This window comes from Salvelinus alpinus, chromosome 31 (assembly GCF_045679555.1).
Source record: "Salvelinus alpinus chromosome 31, SLU_Salpinus.1, whole genome shotgun sequence".
Classification (NCBI taxonomy): Eukaryota; Metazoa; Chordata; class Actinopteri; order Salmoniformes; family Salmonidae; genus Salvelinus; species Salvelinus alpinus.
Genome location: NC_092116.1, coordinates 21,645,336 through 21,666,855, shown reverse-complemented (window position 1 = coordinate 21,666,855; position 21,520 = coordinate 21,645,336). Strand labels below are relative to the sequence as shown.

General features: G+C 41.1%; 1 protein-coding gene across 1 annotated transcript; it reads right to left on the bottom strand.

Annotated features, from left to right (window-relative positions):
• Positions 1-12,761: 12,761 nt before the first annotated feature.
• LOC139561816 (putative ferric-chelate reductase 1) lies at positions 12,762-21,165 on the bottom strand. The gene is made up of 5 exons (XM_071379111.1): positions 21,094-21,165; positions 19,715-19,920; positions 16,424-16,557; positions 15,709-15,806; positions 12,762-13,555 (listed from the first exon to the last, which is right to left on the bottom strand). The coding sequence occupies exons 2-5, from the start codon at positions 19,914-19,916 to the stop codon at positions 12,967-12,969; spliced, it is 1,023 nt and encodes a 340-aa protein (XP_071235212.1). The 5' UTR covers positions 19,917-19,920; positions 21,094-21,165; the 3' UTR covers positions 12,762-12,966.
• Positions 21,166-21,520: the final 355 nt, after the last annotated feature.

Sequence of the window (21,520 nt, the reverse complement as noted above, 5' to 3'; positions counted from 1 at the left end):
GCCATTACAACGAGCCCGTCCTCCTATAGCTCCTCCCACCAGCCCCCACTGCTGTAGCTCTCCAGACACATTGTTTTCACAAGCTGTCACATGAGCCTTTTATGTTTACTTCTGTGTACAGCAGGGGTGTCAAATTCATTCCATGGAGGGCCTAGTGTCTGCAGCTTCGAGTTTTTTTCAGTTAAGATGTAGACAACCAGGTGTGGGAAGTCCTTTACTAATTTACTAAGTACAAGGGAGGAGTGAAAACCCACAGATACTCGGTCCTCCATGGAATGAGTTTGACACGAGCTGTACAGGCATAGTTGAATTCTTGTGAATCCATTTCATCGTTTCAATATTGATCCACTAATGCCACTTTTTCAGCTGACACTGATACGTGTGTTTATCTAACACAAAGTAAATAGATGCTCTTGTGTGTGACACTCTGGCTCAGACGAGTAGAGATCATATTTACTGGAAGACAGGCAAGCTAAGGTAAGCTCATGCACATTCAAAAGAGAAGTCCTGTATTTCATGAACAATGCATTTTCACATAAACAAAATGTTTAAAATAACAACATAGTTGTTTAATTTATTATTCATATTTACTTGCCACAAATCAACTCTATATTTATAATTCAAAATATTGTACTGTACATCAAATATTTGACATTTGAGTTATTTACCAATGACACCATACTGTATTATAGTGAAATACAAAGATAGGGAATACCCAGAGTGTCCTTGAAAAGAAAGGATTCACTATCCCGAGGAAGGTAGAGAATGGCGTCATAGCTACTGACAAAGATGGTGACCAGTTTGTCATTAAAGAGGTCAAACTGAATGAGGTGAGTAGGCACCATTGTCTTAGTTTTTTTTCTTAAATGTTATTTGTAAACATAAACTGTAGTTTTATTGATAGGTAGAGAAACGTGATGAGGTGGGGAGGTAGAGGAGAGGGGCATACAGTAAACATTAAAATGGTGCAGTTGGGGTTTGAACCCTCCAGGAGTCAAAGTGTGGTCCATAGGCAGCAGCACTACCACTAGACCAGCACTTGTCTTTTATTTTACATTCTACTTTTATAGCAACCCTTTTCTAATAAGGTGTGTTATTTATATGATTATAGATCATTTATAAGGAGTTTGTCACTGGACTGCTTTCCCTGTGTTGATTCATACCTGGCAGTTTTCGTTTTACTTATTTAATTGATTTATTATTATTATTATTTACTTATTTTATTGTTTATAATTAAATACAGTTTGATTTGATTGGATTCAAAGGGAGACACAACTAGGTCTAATTTAGAATCCTTTATAATGGAAAGTGTTGGATTGAGTACTGTGGTTGTTGCTTTAACAGACATCAGACTCGTGTGCTGGAGACATATTCTCTGAGGTTGAAATACTCCTGCAGATAAATCACTGCCATATTTTAGGACTCTTTCCAAGGTAACATATTTTTGTGTTTATTTTTCAGTTCAGAGAGAAAACGTTAGGGTTGGTTCCCAGATACAGATTACAACTCCATTGAGAATGATTTCTAGTCCAGGACTAAACTTCATTTGTGTCTAGGACACCACCCCAATATGTTTGTTGCCACAGTATCAACATGAAAATTCTAAACAGAGGAGCTAGCATGCTATAACAATATATCCCAAAATACTATATTCACACAACTATGCATTTTTACAGATAAAACAGATACAAGTTACTACGAAGTGATGGACCATAGTGAGGGTGGAAATCTCGCACAGAAGATCAAAGATGGGAACCCATTTTCAGAGGAACAGGTTTCTGAACTAATAACATATTGGGTTGTTTTCCAGGCTGACTACATTTTTTATGTTGCTTGCATGAATGAAAGGTTGCATGTCAAGTCATCGACAGTGTAGTCGTGCATCAGATTTCTTCATAATATCTTTCTGGCAGGCGTGTGAGATGAGCTCCCTCTGCAACTGGATCCTAGACTTCCTGACAGGCCGCCCCCTGGTGGTAAGGGTAGGTAACAACACATCCGCCACACTGATCCTCAACACGGGGGTCCCTTAGGGGTGCGTGCTCAGTCCTCTCCTGTACTCCCTGTTCACTCATGACTGCATGGCCAGTCACAACTCCAACACCATCATTAAGTTTGCTGATGTCACAACAGTGGTAGGCCTGATCACCGACAATGATGAGACAGCCTATAGGGAGGAGGTCAGAGACCTGACCATGTGGTGCAAGGGCAACAACCTCTCCCTCAACGTGATCAAGACAAAGGAGATGATTTTGGACTACAGGAAAAAGAGGACTAAGCACGCCCCCATTCTCATCGCCAGGGCTGTAGTGGAGCAGGTTGAGAGCTTCAAATTCCTTGGCGTCCACATCAATAACAAACTAAAATGGTCCAAGCATACCAAGACAGTCGTGAAGAGGACTAGACAAAACCTATTTTCCCTCAGGAGACTGAAAAGATTTGGCATGGGTCCTCAGATCCTCAAAAGATTTTACAGCAACACCATCGAGAGCATCCTGATGGGTTCCATCACTGCCTGGTATGGCAATTGCTCGGCCTCTACAGAGGGTAGTGCGTAAGGCCCAGTACATCACTAGGGCCAAGCTTCCTGCCATCCAGGACCTTTATACCATGCGGTGTCAGAGGAAGGTCCTAAAAATTGTCAGAGACTCCAGCCACCCTAGTCATAGACTGTTCTCTCTGCTACCGCACGGCAAGCGTTACCGGAGCGCCAAGTCTAGGTCCAAGAGGCTTCTCAGCAGCTTCTACCCCCAAGCCATATGACTCCTGGACAGCTAATCAAATGGCTACCCAGACTATTTTCTCTTTAATTATTTGTTTTTCTTATCTCTTACTTTTTTATACTTTCAATTTTTTATGTATTTTCTTAAAACTGCATCGTTGGGAGATAGACATCCCGCTAACGGGACAACTTCCGGTGAAACTGGAGGGCGCACAATTCAAGTAAATAATCATAAAAATTATGGATATTAAACATTTAGGTACATATAAGTGTCTTATATCGGCTGAAAGCTTAAATTCTTGTTAATCTAACTGCATTGTCCGATTTACAGTAGCTATTACGACAAAAACATGCCATGCGATTGTTTGAGGACAGCGCCCCACATCAAAATATTTTTCCACCGGCACAGGTTACATACATTCACAAATAAGGATTAAATATTCATTTACTTTTTGAAAATCTTGCTCTGATTTGTCATCTAAAGGGTCCCAGCTATAACAGGTAGTGTCGTTTTGTTAGATAAAATCCTTCTTTATATCCCAAAAAGTCTGTTTAGTTGGTGCCATCGATTTGAGTAATCCACTCGTTCAACATGCAGAGAAAGGAATCCAAAAATCTTCCCCTAAATTTTGTTTCAACAAGTCATAATACATTTCTATTGACTCCTCAGATACCTGAAAATGTAATTAAACTATAATATTTCTTACGGAAAGAAGTATGTTCAATAGGAAACCGATTTTAGCAAGTGTGCATCCTCTTCATCGCGCGCACACAGACTGATTTCCAACTGAGTCCCAATGCTAAAACTTGTTTCCTAGTTTTGGAAGAAACAAGCCTGAAACCTTGAACAACGACTGTTTACATCTAGTGGAAGCCATAGGATTTGCAATCTGGGAGCTGGAATTGGATATGCCCCTATACTTTCCATTGTAAGAGCATGGTCTCTCAAAAAAAGAAAGAATCTGGTTGGTTTTTCTCCTATCATATCTATTGTGTTACAGTCTCCTACATTATTTTAACATTTCTACAAACTTTATAGTGGCTTCTTTCCAATGGTACCAATTATATGCTTATCTTGGCTTCTGGCCTGAGTAACAGGCAGTTTACTGTAGGTCAGGCGGAAATTCAGAAAAATGCTAAATTACTATAAATTAATGTAAACAGTTTAAGCCATGTTTGCTGAAATCCTGCATCTACTAGCACTCACTTCTGTCATCATGAAGTGATTTAAGAGGCTAGTTAAGGATCATATCACTTCTACCTTACCTTGACACCATAGACACACTTCAATCTGCTTACTGCCCCGATAGATCCACAGACGATGCAATTGCCATTGCACTGCACACCACCCTATCCCATCTGGGCAAGGGGAAAACCTGCGTCAGAATGCTGTTCAGCCTTCAACACCATAGTACCATCCAAGTTCATCATTAAACTTGGGGCAATGGGCCAAATTGTGCAACTGGGTCCTGGACTTCCTGAAAAGCCGCCCCCAGGTGGTGAAGGAAGGAAACAACAACTCCACTACACTGATCCTCAACACAGGGGCCCAACAAGGGTGCGTGCTTAGGCCTCTCCTGTACTCCCTGTTCACCCATGACTACTTGGCCTTGAACGCCTCCAACTCGTTCATCAAGTTTGCAGATGACACAACAGTAGTAGGCCTGATTACCAACAATGACGAGACAGCCTACAGGGAGGAGGTGAGGGCCCTGGCGGAGTGGTGCCAGGAATATAACCTCTCCCTCAATGTCAACAAAATGAAGGAGCTGATCGTGGACTTTAGGAAACAGCAGAGGGAGCTCTCCCCTATTCACATCGACGGGACAGCAGTGGAGAAGGTGGAAAGCTTCAAGTTCCTCGGCGCACACATCACTGACAATCTGAATTGACAGTGTGGTGAAGAAGGCGCAACAACACCTCTTCAACCTCAGGAGGCTGAAGAAATTCGGCTTGGCCCCTAAGACCATCAGAAACTTTTACAAATGCACAATTGAGAGCATCCTGTCGGGCATTATCACCGCTTAGTACGGCAACTGAACAGCCCGCATCCGCAGGGCTCTCCAGAGGGTGGTACGGTCTTCCCAACGCATCATCGGCGGCAAACTACCTGCCCTCCAGGACACCAACAGCACCCGATGTCACAGGAAGGGCAAACACATCATCAAGGACATCAAACACCCGAGCCACGGCCTGTTCACTCCGCTATCATCCAGAAGGCGAGGTCAGTACAGGTGCATCAAAGCTGGGACCGAGAGACTGAAAAACAGCTTCTATCTCAAGGCCATCAGACCCGTTAAACAGCCATCACTAGCCAGCTACCACCTGGTTACTTAACCCTGAACCTTAGAGGCTGCTGCCCTATATACATAGACATGGAATCACTGCCACTTTAATAATGGATCACTAGTCACTTTAACAATGTTTACATACTGCTTTACTAATCTCATATGTATACACTGTAATTTATTCTACTGTATTTAGTAAATCCCACTCGGACATTGCTCGTCCTAATATTTATATATTTCTTAATTCCATTCTTTTACTTTTAGATTTGTGTATTGTGAATTGTTAGATACTACTGCACTGTTGGAGCTAGTAAGACAAGCATTTTGCTACACCCACAATAAGATCTGCTAATTGACAGGAGAAAAGATGCACACATTTGCATAAATATGCCTGACTACAGTATATAACAAAATACTGTGTTATTGAACAAAAATGGCTAAATCAATAAAATGTTGAACTTGGCTGTAAAGTCCTCCTTTGGTAGCTCAGCAGGTTTAAGGCAGACGGTTGAAGAGGTTCCAACAGACCAACGTCATCAACAGGGCTGGAAAAACAAACAAACAAACAAGAGAACCATGGTTACTTTCAACAGGACTTTTCAACACTGACACCTACTGGTTGAGTCAAGTCGTCATCAACAGCCTCAACAGCATTTAATCCTACAGACTATAGTGCAATGACCACAGTCCACAATGACCACAGTCCACAATGACCAATGTGCACAATGACCAATGTGCACAATGACCACAGGCCACAATGACCACACTGCACAATGACCACAGTCCACAATGACCACAGTGCACAATGACCACAGTCCACAATGACCACAGTCCACAATGACCACACTGCACAATGACCACAGTCCACAATGACCACAGTCCACAATGACCACAGTCCACAATGACCAATGTGCACAATGACCACAGTCCACAATTACCACAGTCCACAATGACCACAGTGTACAATGACCACAGTCCACAATGACCACAGTGTACAATGACCACAGTCCACAATGACCACAGTCCACAATGACCACAGTGTACAATGACCACAGTCCACAATGACCACACTGCACAATGACCACACTGCACAATGACCACAGTCCACAATGACCACACTGCACAATGACCACAGTCCACAATGACCACAGTGTACATTGTACAAGAACAAGGAAACACATTTTGGAAAAGTCCACAATCTTTCAAAGTCACAGAACATTTCCTCTTTCTTAGGTGTCTGTGTGTGTGTCTGTGCTTGTGTGTGTGTGCGTGTGTGTGTGCGTATGTGTGTGTGTGTGTGTATGTGTGTGCGTGTGTGTGTGTTTATGTGTGTGAGTGTGTGTGCTTGCAGGTGTGCATTCATGTTTTCCTACCTTGCCAAGTCTACAATGTAAGGACTACAATGTCCTGACAATTCACCCGATTGTGGGTGTGTGTCTGTGTGTGTGTCTGTGTGAGCAGACACACGAGCACTCTTGCATTATGCAAAAACAGCTGTTTCAGCATAGTCAGCAAATGTACATTTTAAATAGAATTTTATGGTAGACATAAAAGCAGTAATTTAAGAAGATGCACTCCTGAATCTTACCATTATCCCCAACAGATCCCCGGACAAAGAACACTTTTTGAAGACCAGTATCTATTACACGTCTGGGCGTTAGGGTCAAGGTTTTGAGCAAAAGTGGAGCCAAATTATCAGGGATCATGAAACTAAATTGGACTATTTTTTATAAAAGGTTGATATGGGTTGCCATACACAAGGTCACTGGTTTGAATCCCTTCCTAACCTTAACAAATTAGAATGACTTGCCTTAATTTAACTATTCCCTAAACATACGTGCTCAAACTTTACACCTTCATTGCTGTTCTTCAAGTAAAATGAAATGAGGAAAACTGGATGTGTTGTGTTACCTTGATTTGATTAGTTAGTATTTCACTGATGATCCCCAGGTATCCCTGAAGTGTCTCTGCAGGTGCACTAATCTTCACCATGTAAGGTGGGCTGGTTGTGACAGAGATGTAAGTGCAGTTCATGGAGTCATCTCTAACATCGCAGCCCTTAGGTTCAAAGAGGTGCTTTCTTTGTCTCAAACACTGTGGGGAAAACAGGAACTTAAACAAATATATATATATAAATAGTGGCAGATTGCAGGGAGAGGTGAGGGGAGTGGTGATAGAAGGAAAATATCTTACAGCCTGCTCGCTCCACCCCCAAGCCTTATATGGACTTCCTGCCCCAACGAAGCATGCCTGTGGATCATTAAGCCATTGAGTGCTTGGGGATAAGAGGAAGCAGGCTGCACAAAGGAGGAGAGGGCTGAGAGGGAAATGCATGTTAGGGAGGAGTAGCTGTACGATTACTGGTTGTGAGCTGGTTGCTGGATCCCCCCCTTTCCCACCATGTGCAAATATTCCTAATAAATTCCCATTTGAATTATAGTTGTGCACCCTGTTTGTGTTTGTTTATTGAACTTGGTGACGTTGAAACCCCACACCCTTGAACATATGATGGATAATGCGGGCAAAGCAAACCAAGCTCAATAACTAAACGGACACGGAGCATAATGGAGGTGAACATAGCGCAACCGGCTATGCATCGGGAGCTGCTGGAGGAAGTGTCAACAGACCACTCTCCTGCGAGCTGAACTCAGCCAGCTGACAGAGGCTGACGACACCAAGGCTTACCTCCAAGCCTTCGAGAGGACGGCGTCTAGGGAGAAATGGCCCCATGAGCAATGAGCCAGCCTGCTAGCACCCCTCTCTGTCAGGCACGGCAGAGAAGACCTTTTAGGATCTGACGGCTGACCAGGAGACTCATTACGAGGGCCTGAAAAAGGAAATCCTGCGCCGGTGACCCTGATTAGCAGGGCGCAAAGGTTCCGTGATTGGGCATATGATGCCACAGCAAACTCACCAATCACAAATGCATGATCTGATTAGGCCGGCCAAGAGCTGGCTAACTGCTGAACCACTGACAATCACACCCATCGAGAAAGTGGTCATAGATACATTTCTACACACAACTACAAGAGAAATTCTGTTTGAAAAACCTGTTAAATATCATCTAAAAAGAAAATGTATTTATCATGAGGGCCTTAAAAAAATTACTAGTAATGATACATACAGTTGAAGTCGGAAGATTACATACACCTTAGCCAAGTACATTTAAACTCAGTTTTTCACAATTCCTGACATTTAATCGTGGTAAAAATTCCCTGTCTTAGGTCAGTTAGGATCACCACTTTATTTAAAGAATGTGAAATGTCAGAAGAATAATAGAGAGAATGATTTATTTCAGCTTTTATTTCTTTCATCACATTCCCAGTGGGTCAGAAGTTTACATACACTCAATTAGTATTTGGTAGCATTGCCTTTAAATTGTTTAACTTGGGTCAAATGTTTCGGATAGCCTTCCACAAGCTTCCCACAATAACTTGGGGGGATTTTGGCACATTCCTCCTGACAGAGCTGGTGTAACTGAGTCAGGTTTGTAGGCCTCCTTGCTCGCACACGCTTTCTCAGTTCTGCCCATACATTTTCTATAGGATTGAGGTCAAGGCTTTGTGATGGCCACTCCAATACCTTGACTTTGTTGTCCTTAAGCCATTTTGCCACAACTTTGGAAGTATGCTTGGGGTCATTGTCCATTTGAAAGACCCATTTGCGACCAAGCTGTAGTTGTTGTATTAGGAGGTGTAGTTGTTGTTGTATTAGGAGCTGTAGTTGTTGTATTAGGAGCTGTAGTTGTTGTAGTAGGAGCTGTAGTTGTTGAAGTAGGAGCTGTAGTTGTTTTAGTAGAAGCAGTAGTTGTTGAAGTAGGAGCAATACTTGTTCTGGCAGAATTTTTTGTTTTAGGAACTGTAATTGTTCTATTAGGAGGTGTAGTTGTTGTTGTATTAGGAGCTGTAGTTGTTGTAGTAGGAGCAGTACTTGTTGTAATGGCTGTCTTCCTCCTCCTCAGACGAGGAGGAGTAGTAAGGATCGGAGGACCAAGGTGCAGCGTGATAAGTATTCATTATGCCTTTTAATGAAAACGAAAATCGAACAAAACAACAAAACTAACGATAAACGAGAATGACACGAAACGAAACAATCCTGTCTGGTGACATACACAAAGACAGAAAATAAGCACCCACGAAACACAGGTCGAAAAAAGGGCTACCTAAGTATGATTCTCAATCAGAGACAACTAACGACACCTGCCTCTGATTGAGAATCATACCAGACAAACGAAAAAACCAACATAGAAAAACGAAATTAGATAACTTCTTGTCAATAGGGGGGCGATGTTTTCACTTTGGGAAAAATCGTGCCCAAATTAAACGGCCTCATACTCTGTTCTAGATCATACAATATGCATATTATTATTACTATTGGATAGAAAACACTGTGAAGTTTCTAAAACTGTTTGAATTATATCTGTGAGTAAAACAGAACTCATTTGGCAGCAAATTTCCACACAGGAAGTGAAAAATCTGAAAACGAGGCTCTGTTTCAGGGCCTGCCTATTCAACTGGCTTTTATTTATCGATATTTATGCACTTCATATGCCTTCCACTAGATGTCAACAGGCAGTGGAAGGTTGAATGGGGTGTCTAGCTTGATCTGAGGCCGAATAAGAGCTTTTGGAGTGGCAGGTCCGGTCTTTAGTCAGTTTTCCACGGCGCGCGAAGGAGCTCCACATTGTCTTCTGAAAAGCGTTCGGTATACACGGCGAATATCTCCGGCTCTGATTTTATTTGATACATATGAGAAAAACATCATAAAGTAGGATTTTTCAACCGAGTTTGATCAGTTTATTCAACGTTTATTGGGAATTTTGGAATTTTTCGTTCCATGCGCTAAGAGAATATGGGCATGTTAGCGCCACATGGTTAGCCAAGTTTGCTAATTCGACAGAAGAAATGGACATTCTAAAACCAAACAACGATTGATTCTGGAACTAGGACTCCTTGCACAACATTCTGATGGAAGCTCAGCAAAAGTAAGACAACATTTATGATGTTATTTCGTATTTCTGTGTAATATGTTGACTCCTATTCTCCGCCGTGTTGGTGAGCGCTGTCTCACAATAACCCAAGCTGTATGTTGTGGTAAAGTATTTTTTTTTTTATCTAACACAGCGGTTGCATTAACCTGTTTGGGCTGCAGGGGCAGTATTGAGTAGCTCTGATAAAAGGTGCCCATTTCAAACGGCCTCGTACTCAATTCTTGCTCGTACAATATGCATATTATTATTACTATTGGATAGAAAACACTCTCTAGTTTCTAAAACCGTTTGAATTATATCTGTGAGTAAAACAGAACTCATTTGGCAGCAAACTTCAGGACCAGGAAGTGGAAAGTCTGAAAACAATGCTCTGTTCTAGGGCCTGCCTATAAATGGGCATGATACGTATTAGTATACATGCACGTCATACACCTTCCACTAGATGTCAAGAGGCAGTGAGAGAAGAAATGGAGTGATTATCTTGGTCTGAGGTGGAATAAATCCTCTTGGAATGACGTGTTACCCATTTCCTGTTTTCTGGAAAGCGCGAGGATGGACCTGGAATTGCCTTCTGGAAAGCTGTCGTTATAGGCGACTACTATCTCCGGCTTTGATTTTATTTGATACATGTCACAATATCATCGTAAAGTATGTTTTTTCAATATAGTTTTATTAGATTATTGAAATTTATTCGGGACGTTGCGGGCGAGTTGCGTTGTGTGTCTTTGTTCAGGAAGGAGAGCTTCGCGCCACTTGGCTAGTGTGCTTGCTATTTCAAGAGGGACAAAGGACGTTCTAAAACCAAACAATGATTGTTCCCGACAAAGGACCTCTTGTACAACATTCTGATGGAAGCTCATCAAAAGTAGGACCCATTTTATGATGCTATTTCATATATCTGTCGAACTGTGTACTATTAGTTTTGCGCCCAGGTTTTGGGCACGCTCTCGCTATAACATAAGCCTTATGTCGTAATGAAGTTATTTTTAGAATTCTAACACTGCGATTGCATTAAGAACTAGTGTATCTATCATTTCCTATACAACATGTATTTTTTTGTCGTGTTTATGAATAGTTATTTGGTCAGAATAGGTGAGAGTCTAATAGAAATATCCGCACATTCTGGGAAAAAGATGCTACGTTAGCACAATGTATAACCACTGATTTCAGCTCTAAATATGCACATTTTCGAACAAAACATAAGTGTATGTATAACCTGATGTTATAGGACTGTCATCTGATGAAGCTAATCAAGGTTAGTCAAAAATTATATATCTTTTGCTGGTTTGTTACGATCGCTAACGTGCCTATTGCTATCGCTAACGTGCGTTGATGAATGAATGCGGTAGTGTGGTAGGCTATTGTAGTAAGCTAATATAATGATATATTGTGTTTTCCGAAAAAATCGGAAATATTGTCTGGATTCACAAGATGTTTGTCTTTAATTTGCTGTACACCATCGATTTTTCAGAAATGTTTTATGATGAGTATTTAGGTATTTCACGTTGGTCTCTATAATTACTCTGGCTGCTTCGGTGCTATTTTTGACGGTAGCTGTGATGGTAGCTCCAATGTAAAACTGATTTATACCTCAAATATGCAAATTTTTTGAACAAAACATAGATTTATTGTGTAACATGTTATAGGACTGTCATCTGATGAAGTTGTTTCTTGGTTAGATCTTGGTTAGTTAGGTGTTGTGCATGCTACCTGTGCTGTGAAAAATGTCTGTGCTTTTTTCTATTTGGAGGTGAGCTAACATAAATATACGTGGTGTTTTCCCTGTAAAACATTTAAAAAATCGGACATGTTGGCTGGATTCACAAGATGTGTATCTTTCATTAGCTGTATTGGACTTGTTAATGTGTGAAAGTTAAATATTTAAAAAGAATATCTTTTGAATTTCGCGCCCTGCACTTGAAGTGGCTGTTGTCATAAGTGTACCGGCACCGCCCTGCAGCCATAAGAAGTTAAGAACCAGTGTATCTTTCATTTGCCATACAACAAGTATTTTTATGTCAAGTTTATGATGAGTTCTTTGGTCAGATTAGGTGAGTGTCCAAAATATCTCCGGACATTCTGGTGAATTGTTGCTACGTATTCACAATGTATAACCACGATTTACAGCTCTAAATATGCACATTTTCGAACAGAACATAAATGTATTGTATAACATGATGTTATAAGACTGTCATCTGATGAAGTTGTTCAAGGTTAGTGGTTAATTTTATCTCTATTTTGGCGGGGAGTAAATTGCGTTGTGTGTTTGGCTACTGTAGTGAGCTAATAGAAATATATATTGTGTTTTCGCTGTAAAACACTTAAAAAATTGGAAATATTGGCTGGATTCACAAGATGTTTATCTTTCATTTGCTGTACACCATGTATTTTTCAAAAATGTTTTATGATGAGTATTTATGTATTTCACGTTGCTCTCTGTAGTTATTCTGGCTGCTTTGGTGCTATTTGTGATGGTGGCTGCAATGTAAAACTATGATTTATACCTCAAATATGCACATTTTCGAACAAAACATAAATGTATTGTATAACATGTTATAAGACTGTCATCTGATTAAGTTGTTCAAGGTTAGTGATTCATTTTATCTCTATTTTGTCGGTTTTGTGAAAGCTACCTATGCGGTGGAAACATGGTGAAAATATGCGGTTGTGTGTTTGGCTATTGTGGTTAGCTAATATAAATACATATTGTGTTTTCGCTGTAAAACATTTTAAAAATCGGAAATGATGGCTGGATTCACAAGATGTTTATCTTTCATTTGCTGTATTGGACTTGTGATTTCATGAAATTATATTATATGATATCCCTGTCCCGTTAGGCTAGGCTATGCTAGTCAGCTTTTTTGATGAGGATGCTCCCGGATCCGGGATGGGTATCAATGAAAGGATAACCAACCCAACTCACACCCTGACCATACTAAAAGAAAGAAATAACAAAAGATCTAAGGTTAGAACGTGACACTTGTTGTAGCAGAAGTTTTTGTTTTAGGAGCTGTAGTTGTTGTTGTATTAGGAGCTGTAGTTGTTGTTGTATTAGGAGCTGTAGTTGTTGTTGTATTAGGAGCTGTAGTTGTTGTTGTATTAGGAGCTGTAGTTGTTGTTGTATTAGGAGCTGTAGTTGTTGTAGTAGGAGCTGTAGTTGTTGTATTAGGAGCTGTAGTTGTTGTAGTAGGAGCTGTAGTTGTTGTAGTAGGAGCTGTAGTTGTTGTATTAGGAGCTGTAGTTGTTGTAGTAGGAGCTGTAGTTGTAGTAGGAGCTGTAGTTGTTGTAGTAGGAGCTGTAGTTGTTGTAGTAGGAGCTGTAGTTGTTGTAGTAGGAGCTGTAGTTGTTGTAGTAGGAGCTGTAGTTGTTGTAGTAGGAGCTGTAGTTGTTGTAGTAGGAGCTGTAGTTGTTGTATTAGGAGCTGTAGTTGTTGTAGTAGGAGCTGTAGTTGTTGTAGTAGGAGCACTTGTGGTGGTGACAACTGAGGACAGTCGGTTAACTGTCACGCTAGGCACTGCAATCCAAAATACACTGGAGGTCTCCATAAATGTTGACCTTGAAGAGGAAGACAGACAAAAGTGCCAATATTAGACTGCACACAAAATTCCTGAAATATTCTCAAAATATCCATTATTTTTTAAATCCCATGGTTGTAGGATTCGCAGTGCTCATTCAAGCCTGATTTGGCAGATTATCCATTTCTAACCTAATTGCTTTGGAAAAGTTTATGGAAAGTTTATGGAAGGACAGTACAGTGCCACTGACACGGCCCGCTACCAAAACTTGTGGGCTCTCCTTCACCGCGGCCAACGTGAGTTAAACATTTAAACGTGTTAACCCTCGCAAGGTTGCAAGGCACCCCTAGCCGCGTCCTCAGAGCATGCACAGACCAGCTGGCTGGTGTGTTCACGGACATATTCAATCAATCCCTATCCCAGTCTGCTGTTCCCACATGCTTCAAGAGGGCCACCGTTGTTCCTGTTCCCAAGAAAGCTAAGGTAACTGAGCTAAACAACTATCGCCCTATAGCACTCACTTCCGTCAACATGAAGTGCTTTGAGAGACTAGTAAAGGATCATATCACCTCCACCCTACCTGATACCCTGGACCCTTTCCAATTTGCTTACCGCCCCAATAGCTCCGAACACGACACAATCGCAATCACACTGCACACTGCCCTATACCATCTGGACAAGAGGAATACCTATGTAAGAATGCTGTTCATCGATTACAACGCAGCATTTAACACCATAGTACCCTCCAAACTCATCATTAAGATCAAGACCCTGGGTCTCGACCCCACCCTGTGCCACTGGGTCCTGAACTTTCTGACGGGCCGCCCCCAGGTAGTGAAGGTAGGAAACAACATCTCCACCCTGCTGATCCTGGGGCCCCACAAGGGTGCGTTCCCAGCCCTCTCCTGTACTCCCTGTTCACCCATGACTGCGTGGCCACGCACGCCACCAACTCAATCATCAACTTTGCAGACGACACTACAGTGGTAGGCTTGATTACCAGCAACGACCAGACGGCCTACAGGAGGAGGTGAGGGCACTCGGAGTGTGGTGTCAGGAAAATAACCTCACACTCAACGTCAAAAAACGAAGGAGATGATCGTGGACTTTAGGAAACAGAGGGAGCCTCCCCCCCCTCCACATCGATGGGACAGTAGTAGAGAAGGTGGAAAGTTTTAAGTTCCTTGGCGTACACATCATGGACAAACTGAAATGGTCCACCCACACAGACAGCGTGGTGAAGAAGGCGCAACAGCGCCTCTTCAACCTCAGGAGGCTGAAGAAATTTGGCTTGTCACCAAAAACACTCACAAACTTTTACAGATGCACAATCGAGAGCATCCTGTCGGGCTGTATCACCGCCTGGTACGGCAACTGCTCCGCCCACAACCGCAAGGCTCTCCAGAGGGTAGTGAGTTCTGCAAAATGCATCACCGGGGGAAAACTACCTGCCCTCCAGGACACCTACACCACCCGATGTCACAGGAATGCCAAAAAGATAATCAAGGACAACAACCACCCGAGACACTGCCTGTTCACCCCGCTACCATCCAGAAGGCGAGGTGACTACAGGTGCATCAAAGCTGGGACTGAGAGACTGAAAAACAGCTTCTATCTCAAGGCCATCAGACTGTTAAACAGCCATCACTAACATTGAGTGGCTGCTGCCAATATACTGACTCAATCTCTAGCCACATGAATAATACAAAATGTAATAAATGTATCACTAGTCACTTTAAACAATGCCACTTTATATAATGTTTACATACCCTACATTACCCATCTCATATGTATATACTGTACTCTATACCATCTACTGCATCTTGCCTATGCCGCACGGCCAACGCTCATCCATATATTTATATGTACATATTCTTATTAATTCCTTTACACCTGTGTGTATAAGGTAGTTGTTGTGAAATTGTTAGATTACTTGTTAGATATTACTGCATGGTCGGAACTAGAAGCACAAGCATTTCGATACACTCGCATTAACATCTGCTAACCATGTGTATGTGACCAATAAATGTTGATTTGATTTGATGACATGGTGACATTTTTTATTTCAGTTGCATCCTACAGAAAAATTATGTAAAAAAGAACTGTGTCGTGTTTGTGATGGCTTTAACAGAGACTATGGTTGCCAAATTGGGAAAAAGTTACTGTAATTGTTCAACTCTAGTAGAGACTCACTTGACTATGATGTTGCCCAAGGAGGCTGAGGATGGTGATGTCCAGGTGACTGTTACTGATGATTTAGGCTGAATGTTGCTTTGACTCACCCCAGAGGCCTAACAGTAAAACAGCAGGTAAAGTCAATTAACAGAGAACAATGACGTTGGTACAATGATGTAAGGTAAGGCACTGATCATTGCTTTTTGATGGTTCTAGCTATAGTAGGTAAAGGTAACAAACTCTTGTTTGAGGTTGGAAAATCACGGTAACTTGCCCAAAATACCCAGGTTTCAAGCAGGAAATCTGGAATCCACCAACGAGGATTTCTGGAAACGTTGGAATTTTGGGAAGTTACCGGAATTTTTGCAACCCTACCTCTGTCATTTCATCAACTTCATTCATTATAATCCGGGCCAGGAGTATTTCCTCACTGTGTAGCCTGACCAGTAAAAACTCTCCTATTATTTGGCTCAAGTCAGTTTCATTTGACATATTGATGAGTCAATATAATCCAATAAGTCAGTACGTAAATTGGTAACAGTGAAGACTATGGCCAGAATGTCCTGTGCTGTATTGTAACTAGGGTTGCAAAATTCCAGGAGCTCTACCAAAATGTCCCAGATTTTCCAGAAATCCCAGTTGGAGGATCTCATGATTCAGGAGGGTAGGAGCAGGGTGGGAATCCTCCAACTGGGAAAGTTTCAGGAATTTTACAACCCTAACAGTAACTCACTGCGATCCCATTGCAAGGTACAAGAACGATCCCAGTTCCACTGCCGAGAGAGAACGTTCCCACAGCCTTGTTCTGTCCTTCCTCATGGGCCTCCAGAAGAAACCCTTTATAGCTGACTTTTCCTGACAGAGTCACTGAGAAAGAGAGGTGGGAGAAAGGGATGGAGAGAAATGTAGAGAAAGGGAGAGAGATGTGTCGCGTCTTTGGCTATGCCGGATTAAGTGATATGACATGCTATTCTATAACATCCTTTCTCTGTAATTAATATTACTTGATTGAGCTAATCATGTAAATGTAATTAACTAGAAAGTTGGGGCACCACGAAAGAGTGTTTATAGAGCTGTTATCTTCCGAATAAACTCTTAAAGACCTAGTCATATTTTACATCAATAGCAGTCAATATTAATCGTCACCTTATTTCAGTCTCATCTGAAAGTTGTAAATTCTTGGTTATCCTGTCTAGGACTGGGGTCAACAGCCAATAAAATTGCAGGGCGCCAAATACAAATCAACAGAAATCTCATAAATCAAATTTCTCAAACATACAAGTATTAGGCAAAACATGCAGTGATATTGCAGAGAGCCACATGAATTCACAAAAATACTCATAATAAATGTTGATGAAAATACAACTATTATACATGGAACTTTAGATACACTTCTCCTTAATGCAACCACTGTGTCAGATTTCCCAAAAACTTTACGTAAAAAGCATAATCTGAGAACGGCGCTCAGAGCCCAAACAGCCAGAGAAATATCCGCTATGTTGGGTAGTCAACATTATTCATAAATAGCATTATAAATATTCACTTACCTTTGATGATCTTCATCAGAATGCACTCCCAGGAATCGCAGTTCCACAATAAATGCATGTTTTGTTCGATAATGTCCATCATTTATGTCCATTTATGTCCAATAGTTTCTTTTGTTAGGGCGTTTGGTAAACAAATCCAAAAGCGCGATCTGGTCCATTCGGACGAAACATTCAAAAAGTTATATTACAGGTCGAAGAAACTTGTCAAACTAAGTATAGAATCAATCTTTAGGATGTTTTTATCATAAAAGTTCAATAATGTTCCAACCGGAGAATTCCATTGTCTGTAGAAAAGCAATGGAACGACAGCTACCTCTCAAGTGAAAGCATCAGAATGCACTCCCAGGAATCGCAGTTCCACAATAAATGCATGTTTTGTTCGATAATGCGTGACTGAGAACGAGGCTGTAGGCAGACCCCTTTGTCAAACAGCTCCCATCCGGCCCCCCTTCACATGAGCAGCCTGAAACAACGTTCTAAAGACGGTTGACATCTAGTGGAAGCCTTAGGAAGTGAAAAATAACCCATATCCCACTGTGTATTCGATAAGGGTGAGTTCAAAAACTACAAACCTCAGATGTCCCACTTCCTGTTTGGATTTTTTCTCAGGTTTTTGCCTGCCATATGAGTTCTGCTATACTCACAAACATCATTCAAACAGTTTTAGAAACTTCAGAGTGTTTTCTATCCAATACTAATAATAATATGCATATATTAGCATCTGGGACTGAGTAGGAGGCAGTTCACTCTGGGCACGATTTTCATCCAAAGTGAAAATGCTGCCCCTATCCCAAACAAGATTTATCTTCACGAACCATGGATAACAAGTTGAATCAGCAATAAAACATTTGGTTGAATTATTTATTTACTAAATACCTAAATAATCACACAGAATTACATAAACACAGAATGGATAATACATTGAATACAAATTATGTCATATAAGAAAACGTCCCTTGTGGACGGAATCGTTATGATGGCTGGTTACACAAAGAAAGAGGGTTGGGTTTTGAATGAAAGAGCGGGAAGACTGAGGAACAAAGGGAGAAGCTATGTCTCTATCGGGCCGTAGGCCGCTACTCTATCGCAAATACAGAATCTTATGCATTCTAAATAACCGCCAATTTGGAAAAGGAAAATGCAATAAATATTTACTCTGAGCTACGCTTCGATCGGTTGGTAGTAGATGGGAGGCCGTGTTGCCCAAGAGATCTTCCTTGTCCTTTGAAGAGTGTCTCTGGTGGGAAACTGGAAACGTTGTAGTATCGTGGTTGTGTGGAAGACTGGATACGTCGTCCGTCCTTTCCTAGCCCACGTTTCCTAGCCCACTCAACGGCTAGAAGGTATCACTTCTGGAGTGAATAAGAGTTCAAAGTTCATACCAAGTTGCCATACTTTTAGCTCATGCTATATTCTCATGCTATATTCGAAATTCATCCTTCCGGCGTGTAGGTCGTCACCTTCACATTGAAATTTGATGCTAATTTCGTTAGGATCTTGCTGAGGTTGGCTTAGTTCTGTAGGTGGTCTTTGTCCTTTCAACGTGGGGATGGTGAGTCCTCACGTCCTTGGAACAGCTTATTATCTAAACCCTTTTAACATAAGGCTCTCGCCCTAATGTACTCGGAACAGAAGGTTACATTTTCGTCAAAGGCTTATATAGTGGAGGGAGAGAAGGGTGTGTTTCATAGTTTATAACCCATGTCTCTTCACAGGGACGGGCCACTGATTGAGCAGAGCTCTAACCTTATGAAAACCCAATTCTCTCACTTGGAAGCTAACATTACATTTAGTCTTTTCACAAATAGTTTCATATTCAAACATTTAAATTGCACAACAATTCCATGTGAATCTGATAACTAGAATGTGTAGACTTTCCCAGATACAGTTTATGTCGTCCTATCATTAGTCATAATGTCTCAGATGACAACCGAACTGACATCATATTCATTAAGTACCAACGCATATTTTCAACTGGTTCTATTACCGAAATATGGTTCCCCCCACTTGTTTGATGTTCCCAGACTCTCTATGTTTAACAAAGGCTATTCAAGAGTCCTTCAGTAGAGTCAGAGAGAGAGGGAAGGGAGAAAGGTATTTATGGGGGGGTCATAAACCTTACCCACAGGCCAACATCATGACAGATGGCTAAAGAATGAGATATTGAGTGCTGAAACGCTGGATGACATCTCCTTAGACTAAGTTATGATTCCCTGCCAATTAGCAATCTTGTAATGTCACGGCAACTGTGCTGGAATATGCTATGCGAAAAGTTAACATCTGGGCAGGGACGAATAATGTTTATTAAAATTTTCTCGCAAAATTAACATTTTTTGCAAGTGCCCCAAGGAATAAAATGGGTTGTGTATTAGAAATGTCCAGACAGATAACTGTTCCCACTCCGTTACTTCATCTGTGCCAATACAGTATGGATCAGGTAAGCCTAATAGTGTGTTTCTACCATCTTGGTGACTCACCTTGGATGGTGTCTCCTGGCTGGTAGGTGGTCTGGTTGACAGTGACAGTGTATGGTGAGGAAGAGCTCTGCCCTGTGCTGCCATGAAAACTATTACCAGGTAGCATTGAGCCACACTGAGAAGCAATAAGAGATCCTCCCCCACTGAAACCCTCCACTTGTAGAGCAGTCAGAGAGAGGAGAAGGCAGAGAAAACCCACCATGTCTCTGTATAGCAGATGTATATTGTGGTTGTGTGTGTGAGAGAGCGAGAGAGAGGAAAAGAGAGGAAAAGAGAGAGAGCGAGAGAGAGACAGAATAAGAGTTTCGGGAGAGAAAACATAGGATATCTCATGTGACATGATATTTGACATGTGACCCAATTAATCAATTTACAAAGACACATCTATAAATTCTAATATTTCTAATGAGATTATAGACATTTTATAACTACAAACATACAGTAAATAGGTAATGAACAGACAACGTAACACCTGTGGAAATATAAACTCTGACCTTTTGTCATTAAAGTTCTCTTGTTTAGACAGAAAGTTTAACAGCAGTAACAACTATATAACTAGTCATAATTACACTGTAATAATAATTAAGTTTAAATAACAAATCTACAATGTTAACATATTAAGGTAGGGGAAAACCCCTGGAATGATCTTAATGTAAGAGCATACATGAGCCTCCATGTTAGAAGATATTGAAACTAATATCCAGTCTTGTTCAACAGAACTTCATCCAAAAGAAAGACAAGTATTCAGGTGAATTGTTTGGTGCCAAATTATATATTAGGCTTTTTATTATCTATGTCTAGCATGACGTCTTAAACCCTAATTTCTAATGTTACTGAGGACAATTATTATTATTGCTATTAAAACAACAAAAATACATTACAAAGACATTGTGAATGGGTGCTCTGGTCAGTGGTGCTCTGGTCAGTGGGAGCACTCGTCCCCACCTGCCTAAGATGCCGACATGGCGAAGCCCCCTGCCCAAAGGGATTTTCCAGGGCGGGAAGGACCAAGCCCCGCTTGATGCCCAGGCTGGTATGGAAGCGAGCGCACACATAACCACCACGACCAGCACACACACACCTCTCAGACCGTGAAACCAAAACATATAACTAAACACACAATCTCACCCTGATCGGAGGAGCTTAATCATTTATACTGTTCATGTGTCTATGTATTTATTCCAAAACTCATTCATTCCAACCTTCAGACAGTCACAGATCAACCCATCTTTCACGGTAAATCATCATCCTACCATTTTCTCCTGCAACACTTCCCTCCATTCACTAGTGATGGACAATTATTTGTTAGTGTTATTAACATAGGCCTGTTAAATAGTTAGTAGTGAAAGTAGTTCATGAAAAGATAAACCATGGCTTACCAGGTTGATTTAACTTCAGCTAGACGAGTGTTGAATTGAACTGTTTCAAGGACGTGATATACAACTGAGTGTGAATCAGAGCTTGGCACACAGACACCATATATATCAGGTCCCACGTCATGGAAACAAAAATAAAAACCTGTCTTCCTCTACTTATCAAGAACTCCAATTCCTTGTGACCTAATGTCCAAAATAAAACTGTATACACACACACACACACAGAGAGAACACACACACACTATTTTGACATGTTTTTGAGTGAACCATAGCTGTGACAAGACAATACATGTTAATGTTAAACGTTTTACTCTACAGTAGATTGTTGTTTGTCTAACAAAAGTTTAATTTACCTGTTAAAATACATTTAAGTAACAAATTGGGGCTTACAGTAAGGTATCATATATGGATCTTAATGTAGGTCATGAAC